The sequence below is a fragment of the Histomonas meleagridis genome, assembly GCF_020186115.1.
Source record: "Histomonas meleagridis strain 2922-C6/04-10x chromosome Unknown contig_68, whole genome shotgun sequence".
In the NCBI taxonomy this organism is placed as follows: Eukaryota; Parabasalia; order Tritrichomonadida; family Dientamoebidae; genus Histomonas; species Histomonas meleagridis.
The window spans coordinates 1,048,767-1,068,733 of record NW_027150909.1 but is presented as its reverse complement, the minus strand read 5'-3'; the positions used below and the strand labels follow the sequence as shown (position 1 = coordinate 1,068,733).

The 19,967-nt window shown below is 29.1% G+C and overlaps 6 protein-coding genes across 6 annotated transcripts; 5 read left to right on the top strand and 1 right to left on the bottom strand.

The window, feature by feature from the left end:
* Positions 1–232: 232 nt before the first annotated feature.
* On the top strand, positions 233–3,639 carry GO595_008682 (Clan S, family S54, Rhomboid-like serine peptidase; the record flags this gene model as incomplete). Its single annotated transcript, XM_067922283.1, has 2 exons — positions 233–1,478; positions 3,017–3,639. The coding sequence occupies 2 exons, from the start codon at positions 233–235 to the stop codon at positions 3,637–3,639; spliced, it is 1,869 nt and encodes a 622-aa protein (XP_067771448.1).
* Positions 3,640–7,572: 3,933 nt separating this feature from the next.
* On the bottom strand, positions 7,573–8,517 carry GO595_008681 (actin; the record flags this gene model as incomplete). The annotated part of the gene is made up of 1 exon (XM_067922282.1): positions 7,573–8,517. One exon carries the CDS (start codon positions 8,515–8,517, stop codon positions 7,573–7,575), a length of 945 nt encoding a protein of 314 aa, XP_067771447.1.
* A 105-nt stretch (positions 8,518–8,622) lies between these two features.
* GO595_008680 (peptidylprolyl isomerase) lies at positions 8,623–9,171 on the top strand (the record flags this gene model as incomplete). Its single annotated transcript, XM_067922281.1, has 1 exon — positions 8,623–9,171. One exon carries the CDS (start codon positions 8,623–8,625, stop codon positions 9,169–9,171), a length of 549 nt encoding a protein of 182 aa, XP_067771446.1.
* Positions 9,172–9,532: 361 nt separating this feature from the next.
* Positions 9,533–10,045, top strand: GO595_008679 (protein BOBBER 1; the record flags this gene model as incomplete). Its single annotated transcript, XM_067922280.1, has 1 exon — positions 9,533–10,045. The coding sequence occupies one exon, from the start codon at positions 9,533–9,535 to the stop codon at positions 10,043–10,045; it is 513 nt and encodes a 170-aa protein (XP_067771445.1).
* A 3,684-nt stretch (positions 10,046–13,729) lies between these two features.
* Positions 13,730–14,611, top strand: GO595_008678 (Appr-1-p processing enzyme family protein; the record flags this gene model as incomplete). Its single annotated transcript, XM_067922278.1, has 1 exon — positions 13,730–14,611. The coding sequence occupies one exon, from the start codon at positions 13,730–13,732 to the stop codon at positions 14,609–14,611; it is 882 nt and encodes a 293-aa protein (XP_067771444.1).
* Positions 14,612–17,485: 2,874 nt separating this feature from the next.
* On the top strand, positions 17,486–19,688 carry GO595_008677 (uncharacterized protein; the record flags this gene model as incomplete). The annotated part of the gene is made up of 2 exons (XM_067922277.1): positions 17,486–18,674; positions 19,684–19,688. 2 exons carry the CDS (start codon positions 17,486–17,488, stop codon positions 19,686–19,688), a joined length of 1,194 nt encoding a protein of 397 aa, XP_067771443.1.
* Between the last annotated feature and the right edge of the window lie 279 nt (positions 19,689–19,967).

Sequence of the window (19,967 nt, the reverse complement as noted above, 5' to 3'; positions counted from 1 at the left end):
TTTTGATGTTGTGTCAAATTTTTTTAATGTTGTTGAAATAACGAGTTTTTAACGTTCGCCATTTCTTCGTTTTAATAATTATTTACTTAGAAACACAACTAAATGCAACGCATATTTGCTCATTTAGGCATTATTAAGTTCGATTTTGTGAATTTAATTGCGATTTTGTTGTTGGCGGTCGTTTATTTTGAGGGGTCTGTTCGCATTGGAAATATTAAACGGTTCAAGATTGATGACCTACCAAATTAGTGAAGAAACAGCTAATTTGATTAATTCATCAGTTAATATTGATGGTACACTTGACGAAAAAATTAGGGCTGCTTTCGATGATTTAATGCATGCACAAGAACTTGGAGAAACAACACTTCAATTAGTTGATGCTTATAATAAAACAGTAGAAGATAGTAAAAAAGAACTTGAAGAAAAAAGAAGAATGTATGGCGCAATTACAGCAGCGGCAATTGATGAATTACAAAATGCTTATAATCAACCACAAAGTTCTCCTTTTCCTGTTAATAATATTACAAACAAAATCAAACAAGCCGATGAAGGTTTTACAAGGGCTTTAAGTGATTTTTCAAATAATGTAAATTCAAAATTATATCAAGCAAATGAACATTTTGCTCAAATTTCAAATAAAATCAAAATTGCTATTCAGTCCAAGTCAAAACAATCTGTTGATACGTCACAATTCGATCCAGTTTGTCAATATTTCAAATGTACAATACAAGAAATCCCAAACATTATGGGCAAACTATACCAAGCAAACCAAAATTTTGAATCCTTTGTTAAACAACTCTCCGAAAAACTTCATTGTACCTATGATGAAGTCCCAAATACTTTAAATCAGAAACTTACAATTTTCGAGTCATTACTTCAAACACTTAATACTGAAGAACCCAATGCGAAAAACAAATTAGAAACCACAACATCAGTCATAAACCAACTCACGACGATGTTTAACACAAATGAAACCGATTTAATTCCGACAATTTCAAATTTAATTTCTGAAAAACAAAACAATAACAATGAAACAAATGAAGCGCAACTTAAACAACTTAAAACGTCAGCAATACAATTACAAAAGGAAAGAGATGAACTTCAACAACAACTTCAAATCATTACAAATCAATTACAACATAATCGAAACAATATAACATATCAACGCTTTGATCATTTGATTGATATCATTCCATTAAACATTAACATGAACATTGAAAACGCCCCGAACAAAGATGAAACGATTTGGAAGTTACAAAACGAGTTAAACAAATTACTCGAAAGTCTTAACACAATTCAAGAAACGAAAAACAATCAAATTAAATCATTAACAAATCAATTGGAGCAAACGGAACTTAATAAAATCAGTGCAGAAACAGAGAAACAAAACTTAGAAATCGAAATGCAGAAACTTAAGATGCAAATTTCGAACAATAATTATAAAAACGTAATCGATAACTTAATGTATACATTAAATTGTACAAACGAAAACGAATTAATACAAAAAATTAATGACTTGAAAACAGAGATAATGATATTAAAGGCGGGAAACACAACAAATTCAAATGCGAACGAAAATGAACAAATAAAAAAATCATTCGAACAACTATCAGATGAATTCTCAAAGTTACAAAATGAAACAATTAAAATGAACACCGAATTAAACACTTTGTTGACGCAGAAGAAACAATTCGAAAAGCAAATTAAAAATTATAAAAATCAAATAGAGTCCCAAAATGAAATGTTATCAAATGAAAAGGCTAAAACTATAGAACTACAACAAAGTAATGAAATGATTAAATCAGATCTTGAAATTGCACAACAAAAAATTTTAAATCTTCAAGAAAACATAAATTCGTATGTAAACTTGTCAAATCAGTTCTCAGAAAAACTGAACCACTTTTCAATGAAAAACAATAGCAATTCAAAAATTGTTAACAGTTTGAGTAATATATTCACTCAATTTTCTTTCGGAATATTTTCAAATCAAAATTTTGACGAATTCATCAACTTAATCTCAAAAATTGAAAACAAGCCGGTTTTGAACACAAATTACATAAATTCTGTACATCGAAATCTGACAAGAATTGAAAGCATATTTGGCGACTTTTTGAGCAGGGTTCTGAATTATGTGGCGGCCATTCAAAATTCAATGACAAGTTTAAACGAAAAAATTTTTGATGTGTTCGACCAAAATAGAGAAATGAAAGAACAAATAAATGAAATGCTAAACGATGATTTGGCACCTAGGTTATCATTTTATATGGAAAGGCTTAAGGGTGCTGAAGAAGAGATTAGAGCATTGAGAGCGGAGATGAACGGGAGAAGGAGAGGGCAAAGCTTTGACGGATATAGTCCATCAACAGAAGAAGTGTTTGAAAATATTATACAAAGCAGATTTACATAATGTGTTTATATATAAATGTGTTGAAATTTAATTTTTGTTATTGCTATAACTTGGTCTTCCGCTTATAGATATAATGCTAATTAATGTTAGCAGAAATAATATTTTAAAGAAATATTTGGAAATTCAAATCTATTTTTTGAATGAAACTTTATTATAATTTTTGTGTACATTCTTTTAAATCTCTACATTTTATCGAAATACTTGGAAAAATCAATGTATGAATTAGAGAATTGCTTTATTTTGTGCGATAAAAAAAGTTTTTAGTGTTAATGAAATGTGATATGAAAATTCAGATGCAGGAATTCTTCCAATCTGTGCATTTTGGGACAAGATTCCTTATAATTTTCATGGTGATTATTTATATAATCCAACTTGGATTTTTCGATTCAACAATTACATCATATCTTACATTTTCTCCTACGAAAATTATTCATGGGGAAGTTTGGCGAATGTTTACAGCAGTTTTCATGCATGGTGGAATACTCCACCTTATAATGAACATGATGAGCTTTGTATCTCTTGGTATTTCATTAGAATCAAAAATTGGTACTCTTTCATTTTTTTATCATATATTCCTTTTTTGTATTCTCACGAGTCTTATTCACATAGCCATTGCTGCCTTTATGAAACTTGGTGGTGAACCATCAGAATTTCAATCTCATGCCCTTGGCTTTTCAGGTATTTTGTTTGCACTCATTGTCATTGACATATACATTGAAGGTGGACCATATCGTTCATTTTTCAGCCTATTTCTCATTCCATCATATTTATATCCATGGGTTATGTTACTTTTCATGCAACTTATTTTAGGAAATGTTTCCTTCCTAGGCCACCTTTCTGGCCTTCTTGTTGGTTATTTGTACCAATTCGGAATTGTCAAAATTTTGACTCCTCCGAAAAGTGCCTTTTTATGGCTCGAAAATCGAATTTGCCACTGCTGCATTGACAGGCTTGGGTATGTTCCTGTTGAGGGCGTTCGTAACTTTGTTTATCGCCCATATGCTGTGTTTCAGCACACTTGGGGCGATGAAGAAGAAGAAAATAATAACAATAATGGGAACCAGCAAAACAATAATAACAACAATGCATTCACTGGTCAACCACATACTATTGGCGATGCAAATACAGATACAAACGGAATGAATAACAACGTGGATGATTTGAATATCGAAGACGATGATGGACTTGAGAATTTAGAGATAGGCGGAAGCGATAGAGATAGCCCAAAATGACTTTTTATTTTAAATTTGTTCCAAAGAATTAAAAAATTAATGTTATTTTATTTTTATATCTTTCGTTGAACTCATTTACATAATTTATTTAATTCGAATGTTCTTCAACATTACGAATGAATACTTTACATTGCATATTGAAATTTCTGTTAAAAACGAATAAAAATTGGGCCCCATAAAATTGAATCAAGAATGATCGCATTAGAACCCTCGAACAAAGGGTAATTTTGAATCGTCAAATTGAACGATACAGAAAAAATATTTCATTTTCTTTAATGCAAAACTTACTCACTTTGGAAAAGGAAATTTTTCAACTGGATGAAAATAATCTAGAGACATGCGTTGAATCAGTTATCCAATTATTTGGCTCATTTTCTGAAAATCCATATTCTTATAATCTAATCATTTGTCAACTTGTTTATTATTCTTTTGTTTCAAAAACACAAGACGCCCAAGTTTATATCAGTTTTTTGAATGAAATTGACAAACAAGAAGAAAAATGTTCAACAGTTGAACATAAGATCATCACCATTTTTTCGCAATTTCTTCTTCGTATTAAATCCAAAGAATCTATTTATCTTCTTGAGAAAATGCTTGAAAATAAACTAATAGATCCCGAATTAATCAAAAACAAAGCTACGTTATACTTTTCGCATTATAAAACTAAAGATGATATACCAAAAGAAAATTTACAATACAGTAATCAATTCTTTACAAACAAAGAAGAACTTGAAAAAGATGATTGGAAACTTCATAAAAAGCTTGTAGAAGATGGAGTTAATCCATTAGATATTGCACAAGCACTTCGTAATGATGACATTGATAAACTTCAAGAAATTGCAACACAAAGTAACTTTAATTTTAATCAATCAATTGAACCATCACTTTATGAAAGGTTTTCATATGTAAGTAGATATAATGTTACACTTATTGATTATGCAGCATTTTTCGGATCAATTAAATGTTTCAAATATTTAATGTTAAATGGCGCGAATTTACAAAGCACTGGAAAATATGCAGTATTAGGTGGAAATCATGAAATTATACATTTATGTGAGCAAAGCAATGCTTCTTTTGTCGGATCTTATGAAGCTGCAATTGAATTACATCGAAATGAAATATTTTATTATCTTTATGATCAAAAATTAATCGAAATTAATTTAATCGATTTGGGTATTAAATGTATCCAATTTTCTAATTTTGAAATTCTTTCGTTCCTTATGAATGAAGGATTAACTATTAATGAGAAAATTATTGAAGAAGCTGCTAAAGTTGGAAATATTTATCTCTTCAATATGTTTAATAAAGAAAATAAAGTAATTAATGAACTTTTGCAATTTTCGGTTCAATCAGGTAATATTGAACTTGTTCAACAAATTATAAAAATGGACGGAATTAAAATAAATGAAATTTATTATCATTTATTGATGTTAAAATTTATATTTCTGGTGTTTATATTAGATTTAAAATATAGCACTTATAATCGCTTGCGAAAATGAATGTACTGATGTTGTTAAATTACTTCTTAAACAAGAAGGAATTGATATCAATTTCAAAAATGTTTTTTTAAATTAATTTGAAATTTGTTTATAATTTTTGAAATTTATTTTTTATATTTGATAATTCACCTCTTATTATTGCATGTAAGAATGGATATTATGATGTTATGCAAATTCTTCTTGAACAAGATGGAATTGATGTAAATATTAAAAATATTTTTATCATTTTATTTAAAGTTTATATTAAGAAATCGAAGTTTTATATTATTATTCGGAATTAATTTGTGTTACATAAAACAGCGCTAATTATATCATCTGAAAGTGGTTATTCTAACATTGTGAAATTACTTCTTATGCATAAAGGAATTGATATTAATGCACAAGATAATTTTTATATGAAAAAATTGAAGTTAACATTTAATATTTGGAATTTAATCAAATAATTTTGTACTTCTTTAATGTTTGCATGTGATAATGGATATACCGAAGTTGTTAAATTACTTCTTGCTGAACCTGCATTAGATGTTAATCTTAAAGATATATATTTTTATTACTTCAAATTTGCTTCTTTTATTTGATGATTTTTTGAGTTATGTAATAATTATTTTCTTTATTTTGGGTAGCATTTACTTATGCATGTAGAAGAAATAATGATCAAATTATTAAATTACTTCTTGGAAAAGAAGGAATTGATATTAATGTAAAAGATATTAATTTAATAATTTCATAGTTTGATCAATATTTTTACTTTTTCATTTTTAATTTTGGAGTTAATTTATTTTGTTGCTAACACCATTTATTTGTGCTTGTCGTGATGGAAATATTGAAACTGTAAAAATACTTCTTGAGCAAAAGGAAATTGATATAATGGCTAAAAATGTTTATTTATTTCTTTTAATATTTCTTGGATTTTTATAACGTTTAAATTATGCTTTTGGTATTTATTTAAATGATTTTGGACAGGAATTGTTTATGCATGCAGAAATAAACATAATGAAATTGTTAAATTGTTACTTGAACAAGAAGGTTTCGATGTAAATATGAAAGATATTTATGTTGATAATTTAACGTTTATTTTAATTTTTTAATGTTTTATTGGAATTTTTGGAGTTTGTTTAAAGGATTTTATACTTTGCTAATTCATGCATGTGATATCGGAAATTTGGAAGTTGTTAAAATACTTGTTGAACAAGATAAAATTGATATTAATATTAAAGATGTTATTTTATTTAGTTTGAAGTTTTAATCAAAGATTTGCTATTTGAATCATTAATTTGAAATTTATATTTAATGTTTCTTACAGCAATTACACATGCATTTGAAAAAGGTCACATAGACATTGTAAAGTTCCTCATCCAACAAAAAGGAATAGAAGTAGAGGAACGCATTAGAGCAAACATTGAAAACCAAAATAATTAAAAAGCTCATCAAAACTATCTTTGTATTTTTATTTATCATATGATCATATAACGAATATTATTGATTTTGATTGTTGAGTATTTTCCTTATGACAATATATATATATATATATATATATATAATATTATATAATATTACATTATATTATGTTATTCGATATTCATAATGAAAAAGGCTTGACAAAATGTTTTTCGATTGTTTTTTTGAAAATTATTCCTATATTTCATAATGAAATTTTAAGCAATATATTGGCCATTTTATTGTATGCCTTGTAATTTTGCTAATTTTTTGAATTGCTCAGTATATCTTGATAAAGTCAATAATGGGTTTTTCTTCTTTGTAAACATCAAATTTTTGAATTAACCGTCAATGAGTGGACCGTTAAAAAATATCTTGAAAAAGTGTTTTTATTTCAATACTTTATGTGGATACGATTGAAATATACTGATTTTTTAAATAAAATAGATCAGAAATATTTTTTTTAAAAAATTAATATATAAATCAATATATGCTATTAAAAAATATAACTATTTATGCATATCATAATTTCTAATTATTTATAGAAATTATAAGAAAAATCAATCCGAGCATATCATGGTTGAAAATGAAATAATTGATTCAGAAATATGTAAATTGAAAAAAACTTTATAAAAAGAAATTATAAATCTAAATTCAACGAATTCTCAGATAACTTTTTTCAAAACATTAATGAACTATCAAAGAATGATTGGGAACTTCATAAAAATATAATAAAGAAGGACATAACCCAATTAAAAATAATTCGTAATGATGAAATAGAACAACTTCAAGAAATATCATCACAAATTCCGAATATAAAAACATTTAGAAACACTTACGATGAACAATTCCCGGTCCTGATTCTTCGTATTCTTCACGTGTTATAACCATCTGTGGGAATGTAGAGAGTGACGCAAGTTTACATCCTCCAATCCACGCAGAATATTTGCGTTCTGGTGGTGAAACAACATTGATCTTCATCGTAGTTGGTGCAAGATTAAGCATTTCGTTCTGCAAATCCTTCAAACATCGTGTTGCCTCCTGATAGAAGAATGTTCCCAAAGAGATCCTTGCGGACATCAGCGCCGCATTCCATAATGGATGCAAAAAGATATTGATCAATGCCGTCGAAGTCAAATCCTCCAAAATATGGTCTAAAAAGAAGTTCCGTACATCTGAAGCGCTCATTTCCAATGCTGATGACGTCACCATTTGGAAGTGCGTATGAGATATCACATTCGGATGTTGTGTCTGCTTTTGCAAGTTCTTCATCATAATCAAGTGCAACGTATGCAATGATTTCTTTGATGTCACGAACAATTTTCCTTTCATTGAATGTGGTAAGAAGATAGCCACGTTGGATAAGGATCTTTTGGAGATATGACGTAATGTCACGACCGGCAAGATTGAAACCCTTAATGGCGTGCGGGAAAGAGTAACCTTCGTAAATTGGAACTGCGAAAGAAGCACCATCACCTGACTCTAAAACAACACCAGTGACACAATCTGTTGAATAAAGGGAAAGAACAGGTTGCGTACAAATGTAGCATGCTGGAACATTGAATGTTTCGAAATGAATTTGAAGCATCTTTTCACGCATCCCTTTTGGACTCGTTGGAGCTTCTGTAAGAAGAACTGCATACTCTGCTGGATCAACACGTAATTCGTTGTAGAAGGCATGGCACCATATCTTTTCCATTTTGTCCCAGTTTGTAACAAAACCATGTTCAATCGGGTACTTGAGGATAAGAAGACCTGCCTTATCGAAAGCTTCATTACCAATATATGAATCGCGTAAATTGGAATTCCAATATGTTGCAACATATTTTGGGAAGCCAACAACAGAAGGGAAAATTGCGCGTGGTGCTTCTTCATTAGAAAAACCGACCTTACACGTATCAGAACCATTGTCAATAATTATTGTTTGATTGTTTTCATCCATGACAAATTGCTGTTTTTTTTTATTTGTAATTTCTCAAAATTTTTAGTTCTGAAAAAAAAGTTCTTATTATGTCACTTTTATGTAATATATCGGACCATTTCTCCAATGAGCGGTAAAATCATTCGCCCAAAAACATTTTTTGATATAAAGATAGATGACAAAGACATTGGAAGGATTGTTTTTGAATTGTTTGCTGATTGGGTTCCAAAGACAACTGAAAATTTCCGTGCAATATGTACTGGAGAAAAAGGAGAAGGTAAATCAAAGAAACCTCTCCATTACAAAGGCTCAAAATTCCACCGTATTATTCCACAATTTATGATTCAAGGAGGAGATTTCACAAGAGGAAATGGAACTGGTGGTGAATCAATATATGGAGAAAGATTTGAGGATGAGAATTTTGAAATTCCACATCAAATTCCTGGGCTTGTATCAATGGCGAATGCTGGACCAAATACAAATGGAAGTCAATTCTTCATCACAACAGTTCCTTGCCCTTGGCTTGATGGACACCATGTTGTGTTTGGACGAGTAATAGAAGGAATGGATATTGTCAAGGAAATTGAAAAACAAGGTTCACCAAGTGGAATTCCAAAAGCAGTTTGTGAAATTTATAACTGTGGAGAAATCCAACCAGAAGTAAAGAAAATATGAATTTGACATTCAAATCATTGGTTTTATTACTATTCTTTTTTTAAAATTGATTATTATAAATATCAAAACTGGGTAAAGGATATTTGAGTGTACACCTGTTTGATGACATAATACCAGAGTATTTTTTTGATATTTCAAAATTTGATTTGAAAAAAAGTTAGATTGATCCTTTGATTTATTAGCTCACCAATTGAATAAAAGTTACATATGCATTTCTAATTGTTTATAATTTAACTTTTGAGCAGGCTAACGATTTTTTGCAGCGCATTTTGTAAACGGCTTACCTTTTATGTTTTGAACCGAATTTGCCGGCAAGGCGCACAAAACAAGATTTTGAAAATAGCCGGCCATTTATAGGAAAATGTCCAACGAGCTTCCATACACTTGGGAACAAACTTTAGAAGATGTCACTGTGTCTGTTATTGTTGAGGCCGGGATACCAGGAAAAATGGTTAATTGCCAAATTAAAAAAAATCACTTGATCGTAGGAATCAAAGGAAAAACACCAATAATTGATGGTGATCTTTCAGAAGAAGTGAAGCCTGGTGATTCATCATGGACAATTGCTGATGTTAAAGATGGACGTGAAATTCAAGTTTATCTTGTTAAAAAGACTGGAATGCATTGGTGGAAAAACGTGATTGTTGGTGATCCAGAGATTGACGTATCTAAGATCGAACCAGAGAATAGCAAACTTTCTGATCTCGATCCAGAAACACGTCAGACTGTCGAAAAGATGATGTATGATCAACGCGCAAAAGCTGCCGGCTTACCAACAACTGAAGAAATCAAGAATCGTGAAATGATTGAAAAGCTTACACGCGAGCACCCAGAGTTTGCACAACAACTTGCAAAAGCACAATCAGGTAAGTAAAGTTTTGAAAATATTGAATAGTCACTTTTTGGTTCAAAGTAAACGTAATCCTCATAAACGTATTTTGGTGAATTGAGTTAACGGTTGAAATTCTGGTAAAATGAAAGGAACTGATCCAAAGAAGCTCACTAAAGATGAGCTAATTAAAAGCCTTAAACAAGAAGGCGTAGAGGTGCCAAATAATGCTACAAGATTACAGCTTTTATCAATTTATTTAAAAAATCAAAAATCAAAAATTGAGTCAAGTAACAAGAATCCTAAACAAAGACAAACATCTCCTGTGCCACAAAATATATTCGAAACTCACATATCACGAAATTCGTCTAGGTCAAGTCGATCTCAAACGCCAACTCCAATAACAAAAAAATTGGAATTTAAAGTCAAATATAAAATTGCTAGTCATATTACATCTATGCTTTCTGTTGTCTTCTTTGTTTTTGGATTGCTTTCGAGCCCATTGTTTTTTATTTTCTCAGGAATCTTTTGTACTGCATGGTATTTCATTCGCGTTGCAAATGCAAATTCGATTGTTCAACAATCTAACATCTTACAACAGCATGTTGAAACATTGTTATACAAAAGAGGAAGTATTTCCATGGATGAATTAAAAAGACGTTTCGTTATTGACCCATCAATTCTCTCATATCTAAAAAAGAAGCTTATTAAAGCATCAAAAATAGAAGTCACACAAAAAAACAAAATTGAAATATGGTGTATTAAATAAAATAATTACTTTTTGTTCTAAAAATACTAAACTACAAATTGTCAAACAAGATGGCCAATATGTTTAAAGTAAATATAATCTTATTTTTAACGCAATATTGTGGATAAGTTTGTTTTTGCTGTTTCTTGAGATATTTTAAACGTATTCTGATATGGATGATTTCGAAAATTCTTTAACTCATTCTCATTCAGGATCTTCTAGTGATCTAGAAAAGCTAGTGAATTGCATGACAGAAGTAAGGTCGTTTGCAGAAAGCAGATCTGCAAAAAGCACGCTTTTAGAATCTTTAGAAAATAAAATAAAAAAATTGCTTCATTACAGAGAAGAATCAATAACGCTTAGATCAAAACTTAAATTATCTGATGAATCACAGAAAATTCTTATAGCTGAATTTGCATTTCAAAAAAAACAATACGAACAAGAAATTCAGCAATTAAAAAATATTGTGAAAGAATTAAGAGAAGCTCTCCTTAAAGAAGCCCCAACAGCCGAGCCTATGGATGATGACAAGAAAAAGATAACGGAATCAAATAATGAAAAAATTACAAACAAAGATCTCACAGACAAAATACTAGAACTAGAACAACAGAATAATAATTACAAAGACAAAATAAAAGAATTAGATGAACAAAACAAAAACCTTATTATCAAAGTACAACAATTAGAACAACAAAACCAAATACTTAAAAACAAAATTCATGAATTAGTAAATCAGAATAAAGAATATAACAATAAAATAAATGAATTAAAACAAAGCAAAAACAATGATAACAAAGCGCAAACATTAGAAAGTCAAATGCAAAGTCTTAACAATAAAATACATGAATTAAAACAACAAAACAAAAAGCTCAAAACCAGAATTCAAGAATTAGAAAATCAAAGCAATGAAAGCAACCAAAAAATGCGAAAACTAGAAGATCAAAATCATAATTACAATAATAAAATACAAAAGTTAAAACATCAAAACGATAGTTACATCAACAAAATAAATGAATTCCAACAGAAAGACAAAGACCACAACAACAAAATGCAAATATTGGAAAGTCAAAACAATGATAACATTAATATAATAAATGAATTAAAGCAACAAAATCAAAAACTCAACAACAAAATGCAAATATTGGAAAGTCAAAACGATGATAACATTAATATAATAAATGAATTAAAGCAACAAAATCAAAAACTCAACAACAAAATCCAAGAATTAGAACATCAAAATAAAGTCTTCAACAATGCAATTCAACAAAACGAAAGCAAAGACGACAATTCCAAACTCATTCACCATTTGCAGAACAAAATCAACAGGCGGAACATTGCTATTAACATCTTAAGGAAAGAGAACCACAGCATTTCGCTCGAGCTCCAAAAGCGCATCAACGCCTCAAAGCGTATTCGCGAAATTATTACAGAACAAACGCAACAGCACAAAACGCATGTACAGCAAATTGAATCAATTTTACATCATTACGAATCAGAATTTCAAGTCCTCGAAGACATATTACATGTGGAAGATGATCCTTTACATGAATGGGTTAACATTCGTAAAAAAGCTCGTGAAGCATTTGATGCGATTACATTAGCAGAAGAAAATAAAATACTTCTTTCTTCAGCAAAAAAGGAAATAGATGAACTCCAGCAAAAAATCCAAACATTTCCAGAAAAATTGGATAAAACGAATGAATATTCGCAGCTATTAATGGAATTCGAAAGTTATAAAAAAGAAAATGAAATAATTCAAAGGTTTACACAGCAAAACCGTCTCAGGAATTTATTTTCAAGAAAAATTGCACAATGTTACAAAGAAGCTATAGACTTTATTAATGAACTATATGAAAGTATAATCGGAAAGAAAGAACAAAGTTTAAGAACTGTTGTGTTAACAGTAATTTTTACATGTCGATGGAACAAAATTAAAAATTTAAAGAATCAAATATTTGATGAAAATTCTTTACATAACTTAACAATTCCAACAAAATATTCATTTGATTTTAAACTTAAAGAAATTAGTAATACATTTTTAGAGTTAACAAATGAATTAATTAATGTGAAAAGAGAAATACAAAAGAAAAACGAAGAATTTAATAACTTAAAATTATATTACGAAGAACGAACAGAAAACATTGAAAACGCACAAAAAATCATTGATAAATATAAAGAAAGAATACAATGTATAGCTGAAGAAAACTCGAAATTAATACATCCATCAAAATTAGAAAAAATAATTTCGAAATTAAATGAAATAGAAAATGAAAATCAAAAGTTAAATATTAAAATAAATGAGTTAAACTGTGAAATAGAAAAGAAAAAAGATGAAATTTCTGTGAGCAATAATGAGATAATGAAATATAAAGTGAAGCAAAATGAGGTTTTAGAGGAAATGAAAGCAATAAAAAATGAGCTAAATAGTAAAAAAGATGAAATTGATGTCCTAAAAACAAAGTTGTGTGAAAGAAATAAAGAAATTTTGGCGTTGGAAAGAATAGTAAATTTGTCTTCATGTAGAGTTGTGAATGCAGATTACAAACAGAAAGAGAATAGCATCGAGATTTACAGGATAAATCAAAGCTTCCTTCCATAGTGTTTCAATAAAATGTTAAATATTTTAGATAAGTATCATATTAAATAATATTGTACAATATGTAAAAAAAACAACAGAATAAATTTTCTTCTTAAAATTATTTACTTCATATAATTGATCCTTTAAAGGAAATGAAGGCACGATGGCCGAGTGGTTAAGGCGTGGGATTTGAGTCCCCATGGGTTTATCCCTCATCAGTTCGAATCTGGTTCGTGTCGTTTTTTTGATTTTTCATCACTCCAAATCAATATTTTTTAATCTTGAAAATTTCAATAAAACCAATTGTGATGAGCCAGTGTTAAAGTCGCAGAAGGAGTTTTAACACTGTTAGGATCAGCAAAAATGATTTTTTTCTTTGCCATTCTTTGTGATTTCACATAACATGTCTCAGATGGAGCAAGAAGAAAAAGAAAGTTTTATAAAACTGGCCCAAATTCCAACATGGAAAGATTATGGACCACGTGTGACACCACTAATACGTAAGCCTTCTCCTGAATCAGTTATTTTTCAGCCAAATTCAGAAATTAATTCTCTAATTTCTTTTTTACCAAATGGTGATTCCACTGAACTTGAAGTTGATGCTATTGTAAATGCTGCAAACTCTGATTTACTTCCAGGTGGTGGTATCTGCGGTGCAATTCATTCAGCTGCTGGTAAAGAATTAGCACATGAATGCAAAAAGATCGGACACACTCCAACAGGCAAAGCTGCGTTGACTCCTGGCTTTAAGCTCCCATCTAAATATGTTATTCATGCTGTTGGACCAGTTGGTGAGCATCCAGATAAACTTGAAGAAGTATATAAGTCAACTCTTGCATTTATTGATGGTGATAAGATTCGTAGTGTTGCACTTTGTTGCATTTCCACAGGCATTTACGGATATCCAATACAACCCGCCACAAAAATTGCGTTACGCGTTGTCAGAGAATATCTCGAAATCCCCGAAAATAGACCTAAAGTTGACAGAATCATTTTTGTTGTCTTCCTCAGACGCGATGTCGCTGTTTACTGTCGACTTCTTCCATTATATTTCCCATTGGAAGGCGACGTGAAATATTACGAAGAGGAAGAAATCGAAGAAGAGGAAGAAAATCAAAGCAATGACTTCCTTAGTAGCGATGAAGAGAAAGAAGAACAAAATGAACAAAAAGATGAAAACGAAAATGAAAATGATAAATGTACGGAAGAAGAGAACAGAGAAGAAGAAGTTGAACAGAATGAAGATGCAGAAAAGAAAGAGCTTGAAGCAAAGCCTGACCAGTAACTTTTATGTCTTTTTTTAATAAAAATAAAGTCATTAATTAACTTGATTTTTTTTAATGTGTTCAAATTCACATAGAAATGAAGAAAACGAAAATAATGTCAAATTTTCTTTTTAAGTTTTCTATCATTTCATTTTAATAAGAAATTCTGAATTTTGAAGATGTATAACTGTTATTAATGACTTTAGATATAACAAAATAATTATTGTTGAACAACGAAAAATAATTTTAAATTATGCTTACATTTACATTGAATATTGAATGTTTTTGAATGAAATGTGATAAACTTTACTTGGATTCATTATTCTTTAAATCAAAAAATAATATTTAAATAAAAGATACAATGAAAAGGATTTTGTATATCAAGAACTCTTTATATTGTGCTTATTTTATATAAAATAATGAACTTAAAAAAAAAAAAATAGAAGAATTTCTAATGTTTCAAAAAAAAAGATGAATTTCATGATGATGAAAACAATTTAAATGAATAAACGACATATCATTTTAAAGCATAAACTCAACACTATAACATATATTCATTATATTATTTAAAAGTGTCTTTATAATGATTTAAAGTCGTTTCTTTAATTTACATTTTCAAATATTCAAAGAAATGTTTGAAAATTAAATAGAAAAACTACAAATAAACAACAAGTTTTTTAAAGTTTAACCGTGAGATTTTAACCTTTTGAGACGGCCGATGTTTTATTTAGTGAAGGTCTTAAAATATATTGCAAGTTGAAACATGAAAATCCTTCATTTGTTCATCATTTTAGATACAGTTGAACGTTTTAAAGACGATACAAATCTTATTACACCTTCTGTTATTCAAGAAGAAATGTTACAAATACAAACCCACGAAAACAAGGAAGGAGTGACTTACAAATGTGATAGGGAAGTATCAATTAATGAAATTATGAACAAAAAATTCAAAAGATTTCATAATAATTATAATTTTTTGATAAACAAAATATTTTTAAATTTGACACAAAACATTGAATATACAACAATTGTACGTCAAGATTTTAATAACAAACAAAAAATTTCGAAGAACATATTTTTTTCAAACATTTTGAAAAAAGACTTCGAAATTGATATATTTGACAAAGATATCACATTTGAGGAAACGTTACACAAATATTATGAAGATATATCTTCTCTAAAAGGCGAATTTTCACGTTTTTTTATGATGCTAAACGATAACGAAGAAGGGCCAAACGTTTTGAATGATTTACTTCATTTAACTGTCATTTTTTCAATTATATTTTCGGTTATTTATATCAAATTTTATCAGAAAAATACGGTTTCCGTTCAGAAAATATTGACGACCAAATATATATTGAAAGTAAAAGAAAAGAAAAAAATTGAAACTATTTTTGTATTTTTTCTGTTTTTCATGAATTCTTATGAAATATTTCATGAAGATGATTCAACACTATCAATCATGAATTCAAATGAATTTGAAGATATTGATAAATATCAAAACATAACAAAATGTATAATTATCAGTGAAAATATTTATTCAATTCCAAACAGTGTATTTTCAGAATGGCCTTCAGTTGTTTCAGTTAATTTTGGTAACTCAGTCACAAATATTGGAATTAATGTGTTTTTTTCATGTTTTAATTTAGAAACGATTATATTTGGAGGAAATGTTATAACAATTGGTGGTTCATCATTTTCATTGTGTTCATCAATCAAAAACATTACAATTCCAAATTCAGTTACAACAATTGGAAGTTATGCATTTTCATCATGTTCTAATTTAATGATATTAACACTTGGAAATGGAATAATAGAAATTGGAGGTTCAGCATTTGGGAATTGTTATAATCTTGAATGCATTTATTATTATGGAGATTCAGAACCAAATATTGGTGAAGGTGCATTTTATAATGTTTCAACAAGTGTTATCACATATCCAACATATGTAGAGGATCATTTTGGAAGTTTGGGTGTTGTTAGCGAATCTGCAGAAGGAATATGCGAACCACTTCCAACACATTCATTTAGTCAATCAAATACACTCACAAAATCAAATACTTTTTCTAATTCAAATACATTTACTGCTTCGTTACAAAGTGATATTTCATTATCATTTTCATATACATTAACAGTTACATTATCAATTACACATTCATTAACTATTTATGAAACAAAAACGAAAACATTTTCATTATATATAAATAATTGGACATTTTCATATATTGAAACAGAATTTATTTATTACAGTTACACAATTGTTATTTATTCGACTTATTATAATTATTATTCCAATTTCTTTACAATGTTTTACACTAATGATAATGATAATAATAATCAAAACAATGATAATCAAACAACGATTATTATCGTTTCAGTTTGTGTAATTGTTTTAGTCATATTGATTATCATCTTATTAATTATATTAATGAAACATATTCGAAATAAAAAAGAAGAAATATATGAAAATGATAAATCAGAAGAAAATGAAAATGAAAATGAAACTATGAATACATTTACTACAGGAATAAGTAACATAAATATTGAAGAAGATCCATTCGCCGAAGATTTTCAAGAAGAAAAGTTTATTGAACAAATATAATATAATTATCAATAAAATACAGTTTTTATTAATATTTGATATTTGTATTTTGTTTTTTAATCATAGTTACAATATGTAATACAAATTCAACAGTTAAATGAGTATTGTGCTTGCATGAAAAGAATCAAAAATGAGAATATTAAATATTTTTTTTATTCTCCATATTTCTTTACTGCTGTTTTATGTGAATATCAAATACACAAAATGTGTGTACGTTGATGCAATGAAAGTTTCCATGTTATGCGTACGTTAAGTTGGCTCACAGAATGTTAACGGTCAACAAAAGGTCAACATGGACGATTCGCTCGACGATATCCTTCATGAAACAGAAGCCATTGAAAGAAATTATAAGAACGACTCTTCGATGACAATTGGGATATCACAACTTAGCGATTTCTTCAAGCGAATTGAAAAAGATCAAACGTCAAATTTAAATGGTCAATTTTTATTAGCACAGCAAGGCATTGATTCTGCCAAAACAGAGCGTGTAATAAAAGAGATGGAGGAGTCCTTAAGGTCAGAACAATCTGAACCCAATTTAATGCAATCAAAAGAAGCAATTCAATCTACAAAGATACCTAGAACAGCTCTTGAGCTTTTTGAGCGTTCCACACGAAATGAACTTGATGATGAATGGGATAGCATTACTCAAGATTTAATGAACATGGCCGAAAACACAATACCTAATTACAAAATTCCCAGTTCTCATTTCTTCCCAACCCAAGGTTCTCTTTATTCCAGCTATTCTGAAGAGGCTGTTATTTTTGCACGTAATGTTCAATCCACTCCTTTACCAACAGCGCCCGAAATTTTAGAGCGATCCATTCAGTCTCTTGACGAATATTCCAAGCTCCATCCTCTTAGTGGTAATAACCAAGTTAAACTTGATTATTTTATTGCACTTCGCTACATCCTTCAAAATGTCATTGATGACCTCTCCGATCTTTCTCTTAAGACACACTTAATGATAATTGGTTCATTAGACTTTCTTCATCATCAATTTATGACAATCAATTTTCCATCCAAAACCGAACTCACTGAAAGCGACATTGATTTATACGTTTCCAAGAATTTCCCCAATGCGAAAGCGCCATGGGCCAACATTTGGATTGCTATTCGCTCTGGTAATTTTGAAGTTGTCAAACAGATCTGTCGGAATTATCCTGAAACCAATGAATTTCTTGAGCATTTCGAAAATTTTGTTCTTGAAGGTAATGCTCCGACGTCATCAGCTAAGAATTGTTCAGTTCTTAATGACACACTTCAATCGACACCCGAAGAACAGTTCAAACTTCAATGTTATTCATTTGCAGTTGGCTTTGAGTTACAGCATCCACAAACGTCAGCGATGGATACAATTGAAGATTATTTGTTCTGTGTTTTATCACCGTTACGTTTTGGCTGTGATTCAGGATCACTTGTTGACATCCAAAACATTATACGTGAAGAAGCATCGAAACATTTTAGTCAAGGGAACTCACGTTTTATATATTCGATGATATTATTAATATGTTTACAATTCCAAGAATCAGTAGATCAATTATTTTCCTCGAGGATCTTTCCGATTGAAACATTACATATTTGTATGATATTAAAGTCATTAAATTTATGGGAAGGAGATGAATTATTATCAATGATCATTAATGAGTTTGTAAATTTATTACCGAATTCAATGTATTTAGAAGCGATTGATTATTTATCATTTGTGAATGATGAAAATATATTTATTTCATATTTAAATACATTAGATCCAAAGAAACAACAATTTGTCGACATAAATGTCCACGGACAAAAATCAGCAATTAATATGATACAAAATTATATCTTAAAGAATCAGATTTCTTATTCATCGTTAAAGTTATTAATTATTTGTTCTGATTTCGAAAAAGCGTTTAATATGTTTTTAAATATTGAAAGTGATTTCACATTATTAACATTTGAAGAGTTTGTTAATTCTATTTCTTTATGTACAACTTTAATATTACATTTATTAAATGAACAAAATATCGAAAAAATTAAAATGATTGGAATTAATATATCATTATATGTGTTAAATAGAGCTGATCAAATAAATCAAAATGATCGACAAATATTAAAGGAAAACATGAATGAGTTCTTGTTACAATTTGATGAATCTTCGAATTATGATGAATTCGTAGTTGCTAAATTAACAAATATTCGAATTTTATTAAACGTTTTGGCGGTGTTAAACTTGTTCGATATCGGAAATAACATCGAAGCAATGAAGAAAGTGAAAAATTTGTCGAAAGTTTTCCCGATGAGTTTGGACGAAGTCGATAACGCAGTGAATTGGGTGATGACGAATTTGGATGTTTCTACACTCATCGGGACTGTGTCCTTGAGAATCATTGAGTACTTGTCGCTGAACTTGAAGGAAAACTTGAGCGAAATTAAGGCAATGCTAAAGTTCACAAGTAGAATAAGTTTAACCGATAATATAAATAGAAAATTGATGGAAATTCACGATAGGCTAAACGCATATTTATGAGAGAAGAAATTAATAAATAATTTATATTTTGTATTTGTTGATCAAATTGTGTGAACGAAAAATGGCTTTGATGTGTTGCGTAGAATGATTTACATAATGTTTTGAAGTGTTTAAATTAAAAATCACAACTGTTATTTATATATAGAGGCATTATCATGATTTTTGAAAATTTGAGTAGAGTTTGCCCTTTTTAAGGGAATTCTATTTTTATGATATATTATGTATGAATGCAGATAAATTAGATAAATTAGAAAAATCGAAAATA